The sequence below is a fragment of the Zingiber officinale genome, chromosome 1B, assembly GCF_018446385.1.
Source record: "Zingiber officinale cultivar Zhangliang chromosome 1B, Zo_v1.1, whole genome shotgun sequence".
In the NCBI taxonomy this organism is placed as follows: Eukaryota; Viridiplantae; Streptophyta; class Magnoliopsida; order Zingiberales; family Zingiberaceae; genus Zingiber; species Zingiber officinale.
In genome coordinates, this window is record NC_055986.1 from 159941321 (window position 1) to 159957362 (window position 16042).

Here is a 16042-nt window from a genome sequence, read left to right on the forward strand (position 1 = left end):
ACAAATTTCTCCTTTTGATATTCGTCAAACTAAACAAAAATTAGGGATTAAAACTAAAATAATCAAGTGAATCAAATTAAACCATTGGGCAAAATAATGAGCTAATCCTAAGCTTCCCTACATTTAATCCCTTTTTCCTACTACAAGATAATTATTTTATTATGATATTTTCTTAACAACACTTATTTTATAGTCTCATGATATACACTTATAAGGACACCTATCAAAAATATTTTTTAAAATAAAATAAATATCATCCTTTATCCTGACATTCAATAAATGTCAGTATTAATCTATTAATAAAAAAAATTATATAATTAGTTAAACACAATTACTTATCTTTATCTTCTTCTTCTCCTTCTCCTCTTTCCTCACACATTGTCGCACGAAATTCTCCCCTTTTCTGCACGCATCACCTCCGAAGCTGAGCATCGACCTTTCCTTTCTCCTTTTCTGCAACATTCGTCTTTCTCTCCTCCCTCGACTTCATGCCCGAACCTCCACTACAACAAAAACCCTCATAGACATCGGTTTTCCACCGATGTCTATTACATTTTCGACCGATGTCTATGAAGGCGATGTAAAAGGTCTGCCATTTTAGACATCGGGTTAAAACCGGTGTAGTATCACTTAACGACACCGATTTTTGAATCGGTTATTAACCGGTGTAGTATCACTTAATGACACTGTTTCATCAACGGTGTAAAACCGATATAATATTATAGTTAATAACACCAGTTTTGGCAGCGGTATACGACCGATGTAATATTAATTAATGACACCGGTTTTGCAACGATGGAAAACCGATGTAATATCAGTATTTTTTAATGACACAAATTCGATTTTCGAAACAGTGAAAAACCGACAGTATCCAAGAAAATACACAAATATTCACAAATTACACAAATATTCTTCATTCATCAGTATCCATAAAATACAAAAATATTCACAAATTACATAAATATTCTTCTTACAACAGTATCCATAAAATACACAAACATTCTTTTTACATCAAAAGCTAATAGATATTGTACACATCAAGGTAGAACATCGTGAGTCAAAAATCAAGCTGAGGCTACATTAAATTATGAGAATCAAAATCTATTCAACTTGCTATACTGCTCCATTCTTCTTGCGCCTTTCATTTCCCTAATCTCACCACTTTTCACCTTCAAATGCCTAGTTTTCTGAGTTAAAACATCCATTGTTCTAATCTGTCAAACAAAAGTACCATTTGGTCTACTTAACTACAACAAAGAACAAAAACAGAAGAATTATACATGCTGCAGAAGTCCTAGAATATCACCATTAGAAAGAAATTGACATGGGACAATATACACAATTTACATTCCATGCAAATGCATGCATCATCCAAAGTTTTCAAAAATCAAATACCTTTCCTACTCAAATGTAATCTAGCATGCATTCAACCCACTCGAACCGCACTTCATCAATTTCAACTCTGGAGTACTTGAGATTTGTAAACTGTAAAAACACATAAATAATATATTAGTAAACCAAAATCAAAAATCATAGTTGAAAAAGTAGTAAGAGCACCAGGTAACAAGATGACTAATTTGAATGCTTAAAAAGAGACACATTCATCATTTATCTCAACCACATCATATAGTGATAGATCTATCATTCCTGAAAATTTTAAGAATGCAACAATAAAGCTCTATGTTTGTCATTGAAAGCAAAATAAAATTCTCCCTACACTAATAGGATACCTCAACAAACGTGAGCAACTACATAAATATCGAGCCAGATAAAACACAACAGCATTACCATATAAAAGATATTCATCAATTCACAAGACTTCTTTACATAAAGAACTGTTGAATATCCAAATCTAAGAAGTGATCTGCCTCAAAATAGTTAACTAGATCGAAATGATATTACAAGTATTACACTAAATTTGTATATAATAAGAAAAGCATCATATCTTAATGCAGGTATTACACTGTTGCTCACTATGTAAAGAAAGAGAGAGAAATCTAAGAGAAGCATAGTGTAGTAATAATCATATTAAAATTTAAATCCAGAATCAATCCATCACAATCTTGGATGAAATTTTTATTCTGATTTCTTGAAGGTTGAGATGAGATCAAATAAACAAGGATGCATTTTGTTTAAATTGCATGCAAGCCTATATATAAGAGTTGATAAATAAAGCAGATGGCCAGGCACTCAAACAACTTTAGGCTACAGTTGCACTCTTGTTCCAAAGGCATCTTTACTAGAACTTAGGCACCAATTGCTTGAAGAGAATACTGATGTCAAAAAAGGAGATGTTGAATGTCAAATCACATAATCAGTAAGTGACTAGAGATTGTAGTTGCTTGCAAATGATTTTCTCATGGAGGGTTGCTCCCATGTGTCACCGATTATAGTTATTATAGAATGATTGAATGGTTTTTTTATGTTTTGATGATTTGGATGTCTTTTATTAAGTTTGAGTTGGACAAATATTTCTTATTGTGTAGTTCAGCTTGGCTCGAATTTTGGGTTTTTTTATTAAATTTGATTGGGTTTATATGTATTGTACTGATTGGATTTATATATATTGTACTAGATGGCGACAAGGAAAACAACATAATGATCCTCTATTGATGTATCATTCTAGAAGCATCAAATTTCAATCTAGAAAGAAGAGGACTATAAGAATGCCTAGAAAAAAAAGTAAAAAAACGATTACATTGAAAACCAATGAGATTAAAAGACCACATTCAATATCAGTGAAAAAAGAATTTTAAGGGGATCTTGGCCAAATTACTTACTCATTCTTTCCATCTTCTCAATTTGCTCTCAAATAGCCTCAGGATCCTTTTTCAAGATGCCAACCTCACGGACCTTCTTCCTTTCTTTCTTGTTCTATCATAGAAAATATGTTAAGGTTAGAATAATAAATACAATCATAGGATTTAAAAGATGACTGTTTATCATAGTCCACACTGCTATAAAGTCAAATGAAACAAAATGACAAAGTCGAGAGAGGACTCAACCACAGAGAAATCACATATATAGATATGTACATATAAATCTACATGCATACTAAGTAGGAATAACAATGTACGACAAGATATTAAACTCATCTGATAATGTTATAATATTAATTATACATGATGAGAAATAACCAATATTATTATTTGTGGCGGTTTAATGTCACAACAAAAAACTAGTACTTAAAATAATAAATAAAAATATATCATCATATTTTTTTTAGTTTTTCTTTCTAGAATCTTTTATGATATTTCTCTTATTTCTAGGTAAACCTCAACTCATTACATGACTATTGACACAACTTGAATAGTACCCACAATAAAGACTCATTTTCAGGTCAAAAGAAGGTCATTACCATCGAGAAGCAATATTATTAAGAAATGGAGAATTAAAAGTATCATCAAGAAAATTGTTTCATTAATTTATAGCATCTCAAATGTAGAAATGCCAATGATACCTTTCTAAGAGGATGATCATTGGGTAGGAAGCTTCCTATCGTTTTCCCATACACTTCACATGTTGAGAAGTGAATGACGCGCTTGTTGTTTTCTGAGCAATACCTAACTTGCACATGCCACAATAAACTAAATCAATACCAAAGAAGAGTACAAAAAAAATCCAACTGGAAATGAACAAGCCCAGGGGTCTCAAAACTAACAACTGGGAGAGCATCAATGAAATTACTGAGATGGTGTCTAGTGGGCGGGTGTGATAATCAGCAGGAGTGCAGATTGCCGCCAGATTAATCGTCTACAAAGAAAACAAAAAGTTGTATTGCATATACATTAGGATCCCTTGCGACGATGACGAAAAAAAAGATTCGCTCAAACGATCACGACCAAGGAAAAAATGCTGAGAAGTAAAGCTACAGTAAAAAAATACAAAACCGCACAGATCACACTGAAAACAAACGCAAGAAGAGATCCAGGGTTAGATCTGTTCCATAGGACAAGGGAACTAACCAAATCTGACATCTTGATGAGGCCTTCGAGCCTGGAGTCGTGCTTGATATTGAGGCGGTGGAACTAGATCCGGCCACCCCAAGGGCGGCGCGCGGCTTCTTGCCCCTCCGTCGCATCGAATAGGTGCTTGATCTTGTCACTGTAGACGTCCACTGCCAGCACCATGTGCAGCCTAACATAATGGATACTATTAATTTGAGATTTTGAGAGAAAGCACACATTTAGTATAAATCACAAAGGTATTTATAAGGATCAATTTGAATGCTCGATGGTTTATAGAATGCAGGCAGTTTCTCCACCTCATAACCATATCAAGTATAAACCTTTGCAACCAAAAGAAAGCATAACATAAGGATTGAAGGTAAACAAGTGAAGAAGAAGAATGAGAAGGGAACGAAGGGATGAGAAGTTTTTTCTTCTCATTTTTTGTTTGTCTCCGAAAGGAGTTATTACTTTTGAACTAATGATGTCAATCCACATGTTAAAACTTCTGCTACAATGGCTCTGAAAAGAGCAATAAAAAAAATATAATATTTTTTAATAACGAAGTAGTTTCATAGATAATTAAGAAGAAAGCATAAACAAACTGTTTGCAAATTGTGACTAACTAGACATTTCTTCAAAAGACTCCAGCTTTTACTTCTGTATCATATTCAAAACTATCTTCCAGTAAAACTCCACAACAAAAAGAAACACTTTTATCCTTCGACTAGCCAATCCCAAAAAAAAACATAACCAAAAACAACTCCAAAAGAACATAATTCAAATTCAGTGATCATCTATTGACTTACTAAATGAGAGAAAAGAATCACACAAGTAGGCATCAATAGTTTCGTTACAAAATTTGTCTCTGATATCCGACTAATATCACGAAGCCCAATGTGTGGTTCGAGCGACAAACTTGCAAGAATCTAAGCTTGAAGTATGATAGCATGAATGAATGATAAGATACTGATAACAAAAAACTAAGTCAAAAAAGTTTGATCTAATGAAAGCAAACAAAAATCCACCTACCTGGAGCCTACAGACATCCTTCCTGAAACATCCAAAATGTAAAACAGTGTTAATAGTAAACCATCAACGAACTGAATAAACCACCATGTAATGTAAAAAGTGACTGCAACAGGGAAGAGAACTACACTGAAAAAAAAAAAGAAGAGAGACAAGTGTCAGAAAAATTTAAATGCAAGAAATCAGAAGAATGAATATGATATAACTGTACCATCCAGTCATAAATTTCTTTGACACCCAACTCTGAAGAACAGCACCACAGGCCTGTAAATAACAAGGCTAAAAGTTACATCAGGATAATTTAGACAATGAAAAAGTTAGAATTGTTAGTTATTGTTCCTGTTTATGGAGTTACAGAGCCAAGGAAAGAAAGAGGGTAGAAAAAATAATTTAAAAGGATGTATTCTCGAATACAAGTCATGGGGCAGTTCAAGGTTCACATAATTATTTATGATATTTTCACTTCGTTATGTCCAAACGTTAATAGCATTCTCAGTACTTAATACAAGTTTCTTCTTCTATTTAAAAAATAAAATTAAAAGAATAGTCATCATTGTACAGATGAAAATAGGTGAGTATTTTTGCAGTGAGTTAAATGGGCGGTGTCAAATTCCGATTTTTGTTACACATTTATTAATATTTTAACTTTGTTTTACACAACTTATCTTCGCAGAAGACGGTCATAAATGGTTAACGTGCAAATTGAGTTGTAACACACAAATTATATACACCCATGGCTCTGCTCTCTGTATCCTGTGATGGAGGTGTAGCTATAGAATGCATGTCTAAGCCTACCTGAACCCCGAAAGCTATTAAATTTCATACCAACATACCAACTAGTAATGAAAACTATGACCTTCTGTATCGACATGGCTATAATCCCTTCCGTAGATGATCACTCTATTTCATGTACTCTGAATCGGTTAATATTAGAGGTTCATTTACTTTGCTCAAAAGTAGTTAACTTTCTCTGCCATCCAGCTAACTAGAAACTAATTGATGGAAACAAACAATGATTCTAAGCAAAATTTTACCAAACTCGACTTATCCAACTGAAAGAGCACAAATTCGATACGAGAAGCACCTAAAGACAACTACAAAAATGTCCCGCTATAATCTTGCCCAACTTTTCTCCCGATCCAAATTGGAACCCTAACTGACTGCATCAAGGCTAACAAAGAGGCCATAACCCCAGACACTATCAGATCTGGCAGGCACGCACCTTCCTAGTGGAGGAACTGGGAGAAATTGGGGGCGCTTTGGCTGGGTCTTCAGGGTCCGCCGCCTAGCTTAGCGGAATGGAGGTGGATTCCTTCTCTTCCGCCATGTTTTTTTTCCCTATCCTCAGCGCGCTTTCCCTCTATCTCCAGATCTCGACACCGACGCGGAATAGCGAGACTTGACAAACGCCCTAGTCATCTTCATCTTGCCTCCCTCCGCACTACTACTCTGAAACCCTAGAAAACAAGACCAACTCGTCACCTCTCCTTTCTCAAAATGTGAAGAAGGGTTCCTCTTCTTACCCAAAGGGAGGAGGTGGAGGAGATGCGTCGTGAGTTATTCCTGATCGGGAGAGGAAGAGGCGTCGATCTAAGAAGGGGAAGAAGGAGATGAAGATGAGAGAGATGGTTGTATACGGTGCACGGCGCGATATAGGTTTAGGTTTGGAGGGAAGAGTGAAGTGTTGTAAATTTCGGTTAAGTATTGGTGGGAAAATTAAATTATTTTATTTTATCATAGACACCGGGTTTTAAAAACCGTTATTAAAATCGATGTCTATTAACGAAAAAAAGGCGCTCATAGACATCGGCTTAAAAAACCAATGTCTATGAGCGAAAATCTGCGCTTATAGACACCGGTTTTTGGAAAAATCGGTGTAAAATACTTAAAGACATCGGTTTTTACTTAAAACAGTTGTTGTTCCACCGATGTCTATGAGGATTTTTCTTGTAGTGCTCCCATGAAAATCCATCATCATTCCCTCAACTTTGCAAATGCTACTTTCATAGCTCAGAGGCCTCCATAATATCGCCTTCCGAATCAAGATAAGAAGAAAGTTACTTCTCTCAAGTTTGTGTCCTAATACTTAATTGTCCCTCCCTCTTTTCAATTTCACCCCTCACTACACAGTCTTGCAGCATTTTTGCTAGAGTACGTACGTTCGAAGGATGAGCAGTTCTGTGCTCTCGCGGCAGTCTTATTGGAGCTCTTTTTCGAACTATTTTTCGTGTTTATTGGTTGGCACATGTTTCCCTCCCTCATTTTCAATTTCTCTCCTCACGGAGTAATTGTGATGGTAGGTGTTGGTCTAGGCGCTCGGTCTCACGACACTTTTGTGGGAGCACGCCTGAAAGATTAGTTTTCTTCCTTAGACGTGTTCTTCGAAGATCCGAACTCCTTAAGAAGGTATGATTCTCACTTTCTTTTCTCCCTTATCTTTGGAAATGTGTGAGCAGCATGCACTACCATATTACAAAGGTTAATACAGATTTATCAACTAATGAACATACTACTACAAATAATAAAGGAAGCATGATTAAGTATAATTTCTAGTCCTACAAATTCATGTGAACACAAGCTACATGAGCAACGAAAGTGATCACTCAACATCACAAAGTAACTTCATTATTGTTTTGTGAGAAAAACAAGTGATGCTAGCTTCCACTGGAAATGATCAGAGAACGTTGTAGTTGTTAGTTTGATTTTTAGCTACTGTCCAAGAAATTTGATATTAAAAATGACAATGCAAGCAAAAATAGTTATACTCGAGGGGAAAAAAAAATCAAATTCAATGACACATAAATCATAAAAGACTTAACATTTCAACCACCAAATTCAAGTATTGCCTAGTGTTTATGTCACTAAAATGGCGAGGATTTGATTCTGCATATTCTCATATGCATATGGTGTTCGAATTACTAGTGAGAGCTATCGGTCTGTGGACCATTACACATCCAGAATTTATTAGATGGGCGGAATACGAGATCGACCATTCTATCTAGAATTAATCCATGTAAATTAAATATCTGATGGAAAAAAATAAATGTAAAACCATAGACGACGCAAATTTCATTGTTGTATTTCATTTGTTCTCTGGTTATAATTATTAGAGAAGAAAAGAATGACATATATTTTCTAAAATTCAGATTCCGCAATCAAACAACCCATTAGCAGCCGACTACATATGATATATATGGTAGGTCAAATGTCCTAGCACATATCCTTTCCTTTAGAATGCATTCAAATAATTAATTTCTCGAACACCCCTTAATAATATTTTTTATTAAATATTATATTATTTACTCAGGATTGCATCTAGGAGGAACCATCTCTTATAAATAAAATTTCTCCTACCTAAAAAAAATTATTTGATTATCATGATTTTTTTTTTATGGTAACGAGCACTTGGAGTGAGTGAGTCATCTTTTACCACATAAGAGTTGTTCACCATCCGCCCCCATGAGTATAGTCAAGTTGGTACTTGAATTGTAGATTACCACTTGGAACAAAAATCGAATCATTGGAGAACAATCTCTTGGGAATAAAATTCCTCTCACCTAAAGAAGTCATTCGGTCGCTATGATTTACTTTCTTTATCTCGATATAAGACTAATGGTGAGGGTTCTTGCGGTGAGCAAGCTACCTTTTGTCCAACAAGAGTTATCCATCATACGTCTCCATAGGCATAGTCGAGTCGTTATTTGGATGGTAGATTAGCACATGAGATAGGGAATAATCTCTTGGAGAATAAAATCTCGTCCATCTAGAGAGACTGCTTGGTTACAGTGATTTGCTCCCTTCATCTAGTTGTAAACTTGAAGGTGAGGGGCGCTTGGGATGGGTGAGTCAGATTTTGTCACAAAGAGTAATCCATCATGGCCGGGGGCAATGGTATAACAGTTATGTACTCTAGTGGATAATAAAACATCTAAGGTTTAAATTTTAGCTACGACGCACTGCAGGGTATTTCCTCTAGTGGGATGACAAAACTAAAAATATTGGCTGCTCCAAACAGATAACCGTGGGTACTTTCCGATTTATCCTAGTGGTCGGTGAGAAACTTCCATGAGATTGAGCTGATTTTTTTTTTCAGTATTAGTTAGTTTAAAGAGCTGGATACCTGGATTATAAAAAAAAATTATTAAATAAAAAAATATATATAGAGAGAGAGAGTTACATATGATAAAAGATGATTTGCTCGTCCCTAACACCACCGTCAATCCGTCCCTAGGCTAATACAGAGGAGATAATCACAGGTGGTTACAAGCTATTAGCAGAAGTAGCCAAGGCATAGGGGAAGACTTGCTCGGACGTGCCGAATTTTGATCCTAAGATCTCATATGATAATATTCCATATTTTAATCATCGTACTGTCATGAGGAGACTGAGTGTTGAGAGTTAAGTGGTTACTTATGGCATGGGAGGATAATACACAAGAAGTCCTTAAGAGTTCATAACATGAATGATACTTCCTTTCTTGCTTCCTAAACCCTACAATTGCAATCAATACTTGAATTAGTGTGTTTATGTCACTAAAATGACAAAGGAATCTTCCAGACGGAGGTTGTTTTCCTTGTTCGTGTTTGAATGCAACGAAAAGACCAGCTATGGACTGAAAAGAAAAGCTTCAACACAACTTAGCCACGTCCTTGCCTAGTGTTGCTAATGGATGATCCCAAACAAAGAACTTGCGGCAGCACTGACTACATTTCAAACAATGCATGCAATTGAATGATGAAAGAGGCCATATTAATGATGTCTAGGTCCCAGCATGCCATCTCAGGAAAGTGATTCTTGAGATCAGTTCACGAGCACGAGAATTAAATTAAAAACACAGGAACCAAATTCAGTCCTCATTAGTTATATTCTAATTAATATCTGTTACCTCGACTCATAATTTGAAAGGCCATTAATCCACATCTAATTGTCACAATCTAATGAGTAGATGCTGTATAGGTATGTTTTATATTTAAATGAACAAATTTGAAACATTACATGTAAGAAATTTACAGCTATCTATTCACTTGAGTGGCGCAGAAATTATGTCATTCAACTTGTGTGCGTGTTCCAATTGCGAATTTCACACGTCGATCTCACCGGTCGGGCTGCCATCTGGCGGGTTGATCGAGATCCACAAGAGCGACACCGTGATGGAGACGATTCCGGCCCAAACCCAGATGATGGTGGGGGTCCTCCCTCTTCGGCCCATAAGGCCCTTCGCGAAGGGATACATATGGGCCAACACCCAGAAGCTGAAGAAGAGCCCACCAAGCAGTTTGCTCCACTGCGGGATCTCGCTGTACACCGTCCTCGACACGCCGATCACCATGGCCACCAGGTTCACCACGATGATGGTGAGCGGCGGGATGAAGAGGCTTGTCCACTTGACCACGTACAAGTCGGCGTAGATGTCGTCTTCGTCCTCGTTCGCCGACTTGGAGGTTAGCGTGAAGGAGATCTCGATGCCGGCGATCACCTTGAGCAGTCCCTGCAACACCGCCGCTAGATGCGCGCTCGTGCCGCCGATGGCCCAGAATTGCTCGTTCCTCCACCACTCTTCTAATGCGATCCCGGACCACTTCACCTCCAGCAAGGATAGCAGGATGAGCGTGGTGGTGATGAGGAGGAGGTAGATGAGGAAGGTCATGTTTAGGGTCTGCACGATGAAGGTGCCGCTGAAGAGGGAGAGCGCCGGGAGGAAGCAGTAGGTGAGGAGGAAGATGGAGGTGAAGGGGTAGATGCCGACGTTGAGGTAGGAGATGCGCTGCAGAAATTTGAGGCGCGACGAGGCGAGGAAGGCGTTGTTGCGCGAGAAGAAGATCTCCACGGAGCCAGTCGCCCATCGCAGCACTTGGTGTAGCCGGTCGGTGAGGTTGATCGGCGCTGTTCCTCGGAAGGCGTCGCGCTTGGTGATGCAGTAGATCGACCGCCAACCGCGATTATGCATCCTGTAGCCCGTCACCACGTCCTCTGTCACGGATCCGTAGATCCACCCAATCCTCTCCCCCCACTCTGATTTATCCTCGTACCTGCACGCAAGTTGTTCGATGAAACTTTCGGTAGAAAGTAGACGATGAAATTGCATCGATAGGCGCACCAACCAGCAGGAGATGACGGAAACAGCCTCCGCGAGGGTGGCCGCGTCGAGGGTTGGGCGTGGCTCCAGCAAGGCACCGGGCGGGCGACCGTTCTTGATACCTGGGTGGTCGGCCAAGGGGCGGCCTTGAAACTCAGCCACTGCAATGGAATCGATGAACATTTTGGAGTTGCCAAATTTAATCGGCGTGATGAGGTCCGGGTGCGTGGCCATCGACTGTGCCTCCTCGCCCAAGCTCCCCGAATTGGGCGGTTCAGGCGGCGGCGGCGCTGGACGCTTGTTCTGGCCGTAGAGTCCCGTGTACTCATTGGCGCGCGGGGGGTTGAATCCGTAGAGCGCGTAGCGGCGGAAAAGGCAGCCGGTGCCGACGTACATGGGGCCTTGGAGACCGTCTAGGGCGCGCATGTTGCCGTCGAAGAAGACGGTGTTGTGGTTGGCGTAGCGATCGGAGGGGTCGATGCCCTCGAAGCGCTGCGGGAACTGGACGTAGCAGACGCGGTCGCCGCCACGGTCCATCATGTAGCACATGCCCTCCCTGATGGCAAACGAGTTGTAGATGTAATGGTCGCAGTCGAAGTTGAGGATGAAGGGGCCGTTGGAGAGGATGGCTGAGGCGCGCACCATGGCATTCATGGCGCCGGCCTTCTTGTTATGGTCGTATCCTGGGCGCTTCTCGCGGGAGACGTACCCAAACATCGGTAGGCGGGTGTCGATGCCCGTGAAGTCGAGGTACGGGTGCTCGCCCGGAAAACCGTAGACTGGCTCGTGATGGGGAGTGTTGATCATCACCTGGAGGATGCCAGCATGGTCGCCCTTGGAATGATCTGGCGAAGGAGCCGCCCAAGTGCCCGGCCAGTGCGTAGAGTCGGCCATCCAAGTGGCCGCGGGAGGAGACTTGGAATCGACTGCAGCGGCCGTAGAACCCTCCTCGCTGCCACCGCTGCGCTGGCGAGCAAGCTTCCGCTCGCGGGCATTTAGGACCTCGGAGCGGCGCCGGATGGCGTCGGGAAGGCCATTGATGCGGACCTTGAACTCATCGTACTCCCGCTTGATCCAACGGCGATCCTTGACGAAGTCCGGCAGCTTCTTGTTCTTGGTCGGGTCGCGCTTGATGCCGAAGTAGCTATCCGGGTTGCGCGGCTCGATGTTGTGCTTGCGGCAGAAGGGGACCCAAACTTGGGCGAAGGATGCAGCCTCCGACATGGCCTCGAAGGTGAGCAGCGCCCCGCCGTCATCGGAAACGTAAACAGAGAGCTTCTCGACAGGGTACTCGGTGGCGAGAATTGAAAGGATCGTGTTTCCAGTGACCAGCGGTGGCTCCTTTTCCGGGTCGGCGGTGGATATGAAGACGTCGAGGCCAGGAAGGTCGGATCGGCCGAGGGGGTTCGTCGGCGACGGCATGTCAAACTTCTCGCGGAGGGCGGCGAGGTCGGCCACACGGTTGATGGGATTGAGCTTCGGCAATTGGTCCAGCAACCATGAGAAGGCGAACCAGATCTCGCACACAATGGACAAACCCCACAGCCACATCGCGTCCGGGTTTGGGTTTCGAACCCGCCACGAGAGGAAAAGAATCAAGAACACAAATCGTACCACCACTAGAAGCCTGCAATGCCATTGCCAAATCGACTCTGATTCGATTCTTCATTGATATATCACCAATTGATCGCATGCGTGTTGGGCTTTTGTTACCTGTAGGGACTGAGAATGCCCGGCGAGACTTGCACCTTCCTGGTGAGAGGCTTCCATGGCTTCTCCAAGAAGTCCGTCATCCTCATCGGCTCGCCCTCCTCGTCGTACTCTACCTCGTCTTTGGACCAGAAGGCGTTTCCGATCCCGTAAGTGCCCTTGGTCTCGAACAGCCACCGATTGTGGTCGAAATCCGACGTCTGACTCCTTAGCAACATCGACTTATTGTTCGGCGACTTCATGACCGAAACCCGGCGGTCCAACTTCCCGGACGCATCACCTCCTCCGCCGCCTCCGACGAAGTCCCCCTCGTCCTTGCTCAGTCGGGTCGCTCGCTTCCTGTATGGCGGAGCTGGGAGGTCGTCGGGCTTACAGGAAGGGCCGCCGCTGACTCCGGCGGCGGCGGCGTTATAAGGCTGATTGTCTGGTGTGGGAGGCATGTGGACAGTGTAGTTGGCGTAGTCATTGGGGCCACCGGAGGAGATGAACTCGCCGGCGACATCAACGTCCTCGTCGCGTGACAGGCTGACGACGTGGCCGCTCGACGTGCGGCGCGCGAACTTGACGGGCGTCTTCTTGGTCGGCGATGATGGCATGGTACGTACAATTCTCTTCCCCTTCTCCCTCTGGATTACGGATTCTTCCTATCTAAGCTGCATTGTTTTATTTACTATTTTCTCTGTTTTCTCGAGGGCAAATTGGTTGAAATGGTGGCAGCGCAATGGACGAGGACGACAAAACTGGTGATTCCAGGTAATTCATATGAAGTCGCGGAGGAAACATCGGAAAGCATGAAAAACAATCAGAAAATAGTAAATATCGTAAAGTCCAGAAAGTCGAAGATAGCCTATTGTAGAGGCAAACCGCTTAAAATTCTCATTAATTAGAAATTGTGCCAAAAATATATCAGCCATTTAATGCTGTCTTCAAAATTTATGCTAACCATAGAACACTTTTATGTTAATCATTTACTCAGTAAGAATATACCCATATTATCATTTTGACTATTAATAAGTTATCACTAATTTTACACATTTGATACCGTGTATAAAGATGGGTCCGATAAGACCAGACAGTTAGAAATTAAGGGGATAACAGTCAAAGACAGTCCAAAGTCAAGGAGACGTGACGGTCATAAGTCAAAGGACTTGACAGTCAGTAGTTAGGAGGGGAAAGGAGTTAAACCGCTTGACATCATCAGCCACATAATTCTCGATCGGATAGAAACAGATCATGTCTCAGATCATGTCCAACTTATCCTATTTTGTCAGTTTGCATGTCGTACTATTTCGAGTGATAAATTTTTTAAATATCAATATAAATATTGTAATAAAATATTGTTTAGTAATTAGTATTAGTGCTGATTGTATATACTCCAGCATACACATGCTATGCTGTGGGTGGACTGCATAATGTCTACTCACGCCATTTGAAACCTTGTTTTTAGGTTGTATATGATGTTGCAAATGAACTAGGACTGTCTTGTTAATTAGGCACTTCTAGAAAACTCCAGGTATTGGGACTTCGAATTGTTCCTCAATGGCATCCTTTGTTGTCCAATCTAATCTAGCAATTAAGCAAAACCTTCCATCCTATTCATTGGAGTTCTATAAAGTATTGGTTTGCAAGTGTATTCATCTTTTTTCCCCCCTTGGTTTTAGATTTCTTTGTCATAGTTATTGTTATGTGTTAACTCCTGCTGTTGTCTTTTATTTTTGCAGCTGGAACAGAGCTGATAAACTGAACACAAGTTTTTTATGATCACGACCCACTGTCTTCAATCATGTGGACGTCAGGTTTTGACAGTCATCCCTAGAGTTCATTCTTTTTGCAAGCCTTTGGCATATAGATTTTAGTAGTTTCTTCATCGCCAACACGATCCTTTATTGATAGCCTCTGAAATCATGTATAGTATAATACCTCTGAAAGCTATTGTCTAGCAGGAAATGAAGTTTATTTGGTAGCCAAAGATACTATATGTTTCATGTTTGGAATCTGTTTATGTCAGTAATCCTTTGTGTCACCCAGCTGGTCGTTTTGGGTAGCTGTTATTGTTTAAACAGTACAAATTCTACTAATCAAGGATTTTGAGTTTCATCTATTTATTTAAAATCTGCTATCCAGCTGTCCTTTCGTATGTTACAACACTAAATACCCTGTCGAAGTTAACAAGGGATCAAAATAGAGTCAAAAATGTTAAATAGGTAGTTTTTTTAATCCATCAAACTGTTTTATCAAATCCCTGCAGTGTCTGCTATCACGTTGAGTGGGATAGTCACTCGTTTGAAAGTCCACTATTACGTCGAGCGGGAGAGTCGCTCGGTTGAAAATCCACTGTCCCAGTGTCGCCTGCTGTCGGGCCGAGCGGGATAGCCGCTCGGCCTGAAGTCCACTGTCCACATGCTCGGCGAGTAGCTCACTGTCTACGTGCCCAGCTGATGTCGAGTCTGCTGTTAGGTTGAGCGGGAAGTCACTCGGCTCGGCTTCTGCGCGTCTCTTGAACATCGATTTGATTACTCACTGTGCCCAAGACGATGGCCCGGTGCTCAACCCCTGGTCAGCGCATAACTCTCCCGACCAGCCAACAACATCCACCCGTTGACCATTTTGACTTTGACCTTCACTGTAATAGTAGGATGGGGTCTCGCCTAATCACCGCATCAAATAATAATGACTTAATTTCATCGTTTATAATAGAAATATTTATATAAATTATATAAACAATTTATAGGATATGACAAATATAATATACAATTATTGTAATTATAAAAATAATTTGAATTATAACATGACAAATATGATAATTATAAAAGTAATTTGAGTTATAGCCTGAGTATAAAAATTAGCAGTCCTAATTGATTAAATTAACTTGTTATTACTGTCTTGTGCCATTATTTTTTAATGTTATCATCCTTGTAAACTCAACTTGAACTTGTAGGCATTCAATTTGTTTGCCAAACTCCTAATATATTATTTGAATAACTGGACTAGATTTTAGATTTTAGGTAAGTATTAGTGAAAATAAAATTATAAAGAAAAAAATTAATGCTAAACAGATTTGAATGAATATTGAATTGACTATTACTTTCTATTCAACCTTAATACTTGAATGAAATGCAGTTAATTATTTTCTAGAATGTCATTAAATAGGAGTATTCTGGCATTGACGAAATTTATCTTAGACTCAAAGTTATGAGCTTACTTGGTTAGTTGATCAAGTTGGAGGGTCCGTTCGTGATTTTGGTTTTTCTCCATGTTGAGCATTCGTTCGGTCGGAGCT

At 40.5% G+C, this 16042-nt stretch overlaps 1 protein-coding gene and 1 long non-coding RNA gene across 2 annotated transcripts; one reads left to right on the forward strand and one right to left on the reverse strand.

Moving 5' to 3' along the window:
• Positions 1-9949: 9949 nt before the first annotated feature.
• LOC121986365 (cellulose synthase-like protein D5) lies at positions 9950-13358 on the reverse strand. The gene is made up of 3 exons (XM_042540273.1): positions 12766-13358; positions 11078-12679; positions 9950-11005 (listed from the first exon to the last, which is right to left on the reverse strand). Exons 1-3 carry the CDS (start codon positions 13356-13358, stop codon positions 10057-10059), a joined length of 3144 nt encoding a protein of 1047 aa, XP_042396207.1. The 3' UTR covers positions 9950-10056.
• On the forward strand, positions 13237-14867 carry LOC121986372. The gene is made up of 2 exons (XR_006113395.1): positions 13237-13515; positions 14484-14867. It is a non-coding gene; the product is annotated as an uncharacterized LOC121986372 (long non-coding RNA).
• The last annotated feature ends 1175 nt before the right edge of the window (positions 14868-16042 follow it).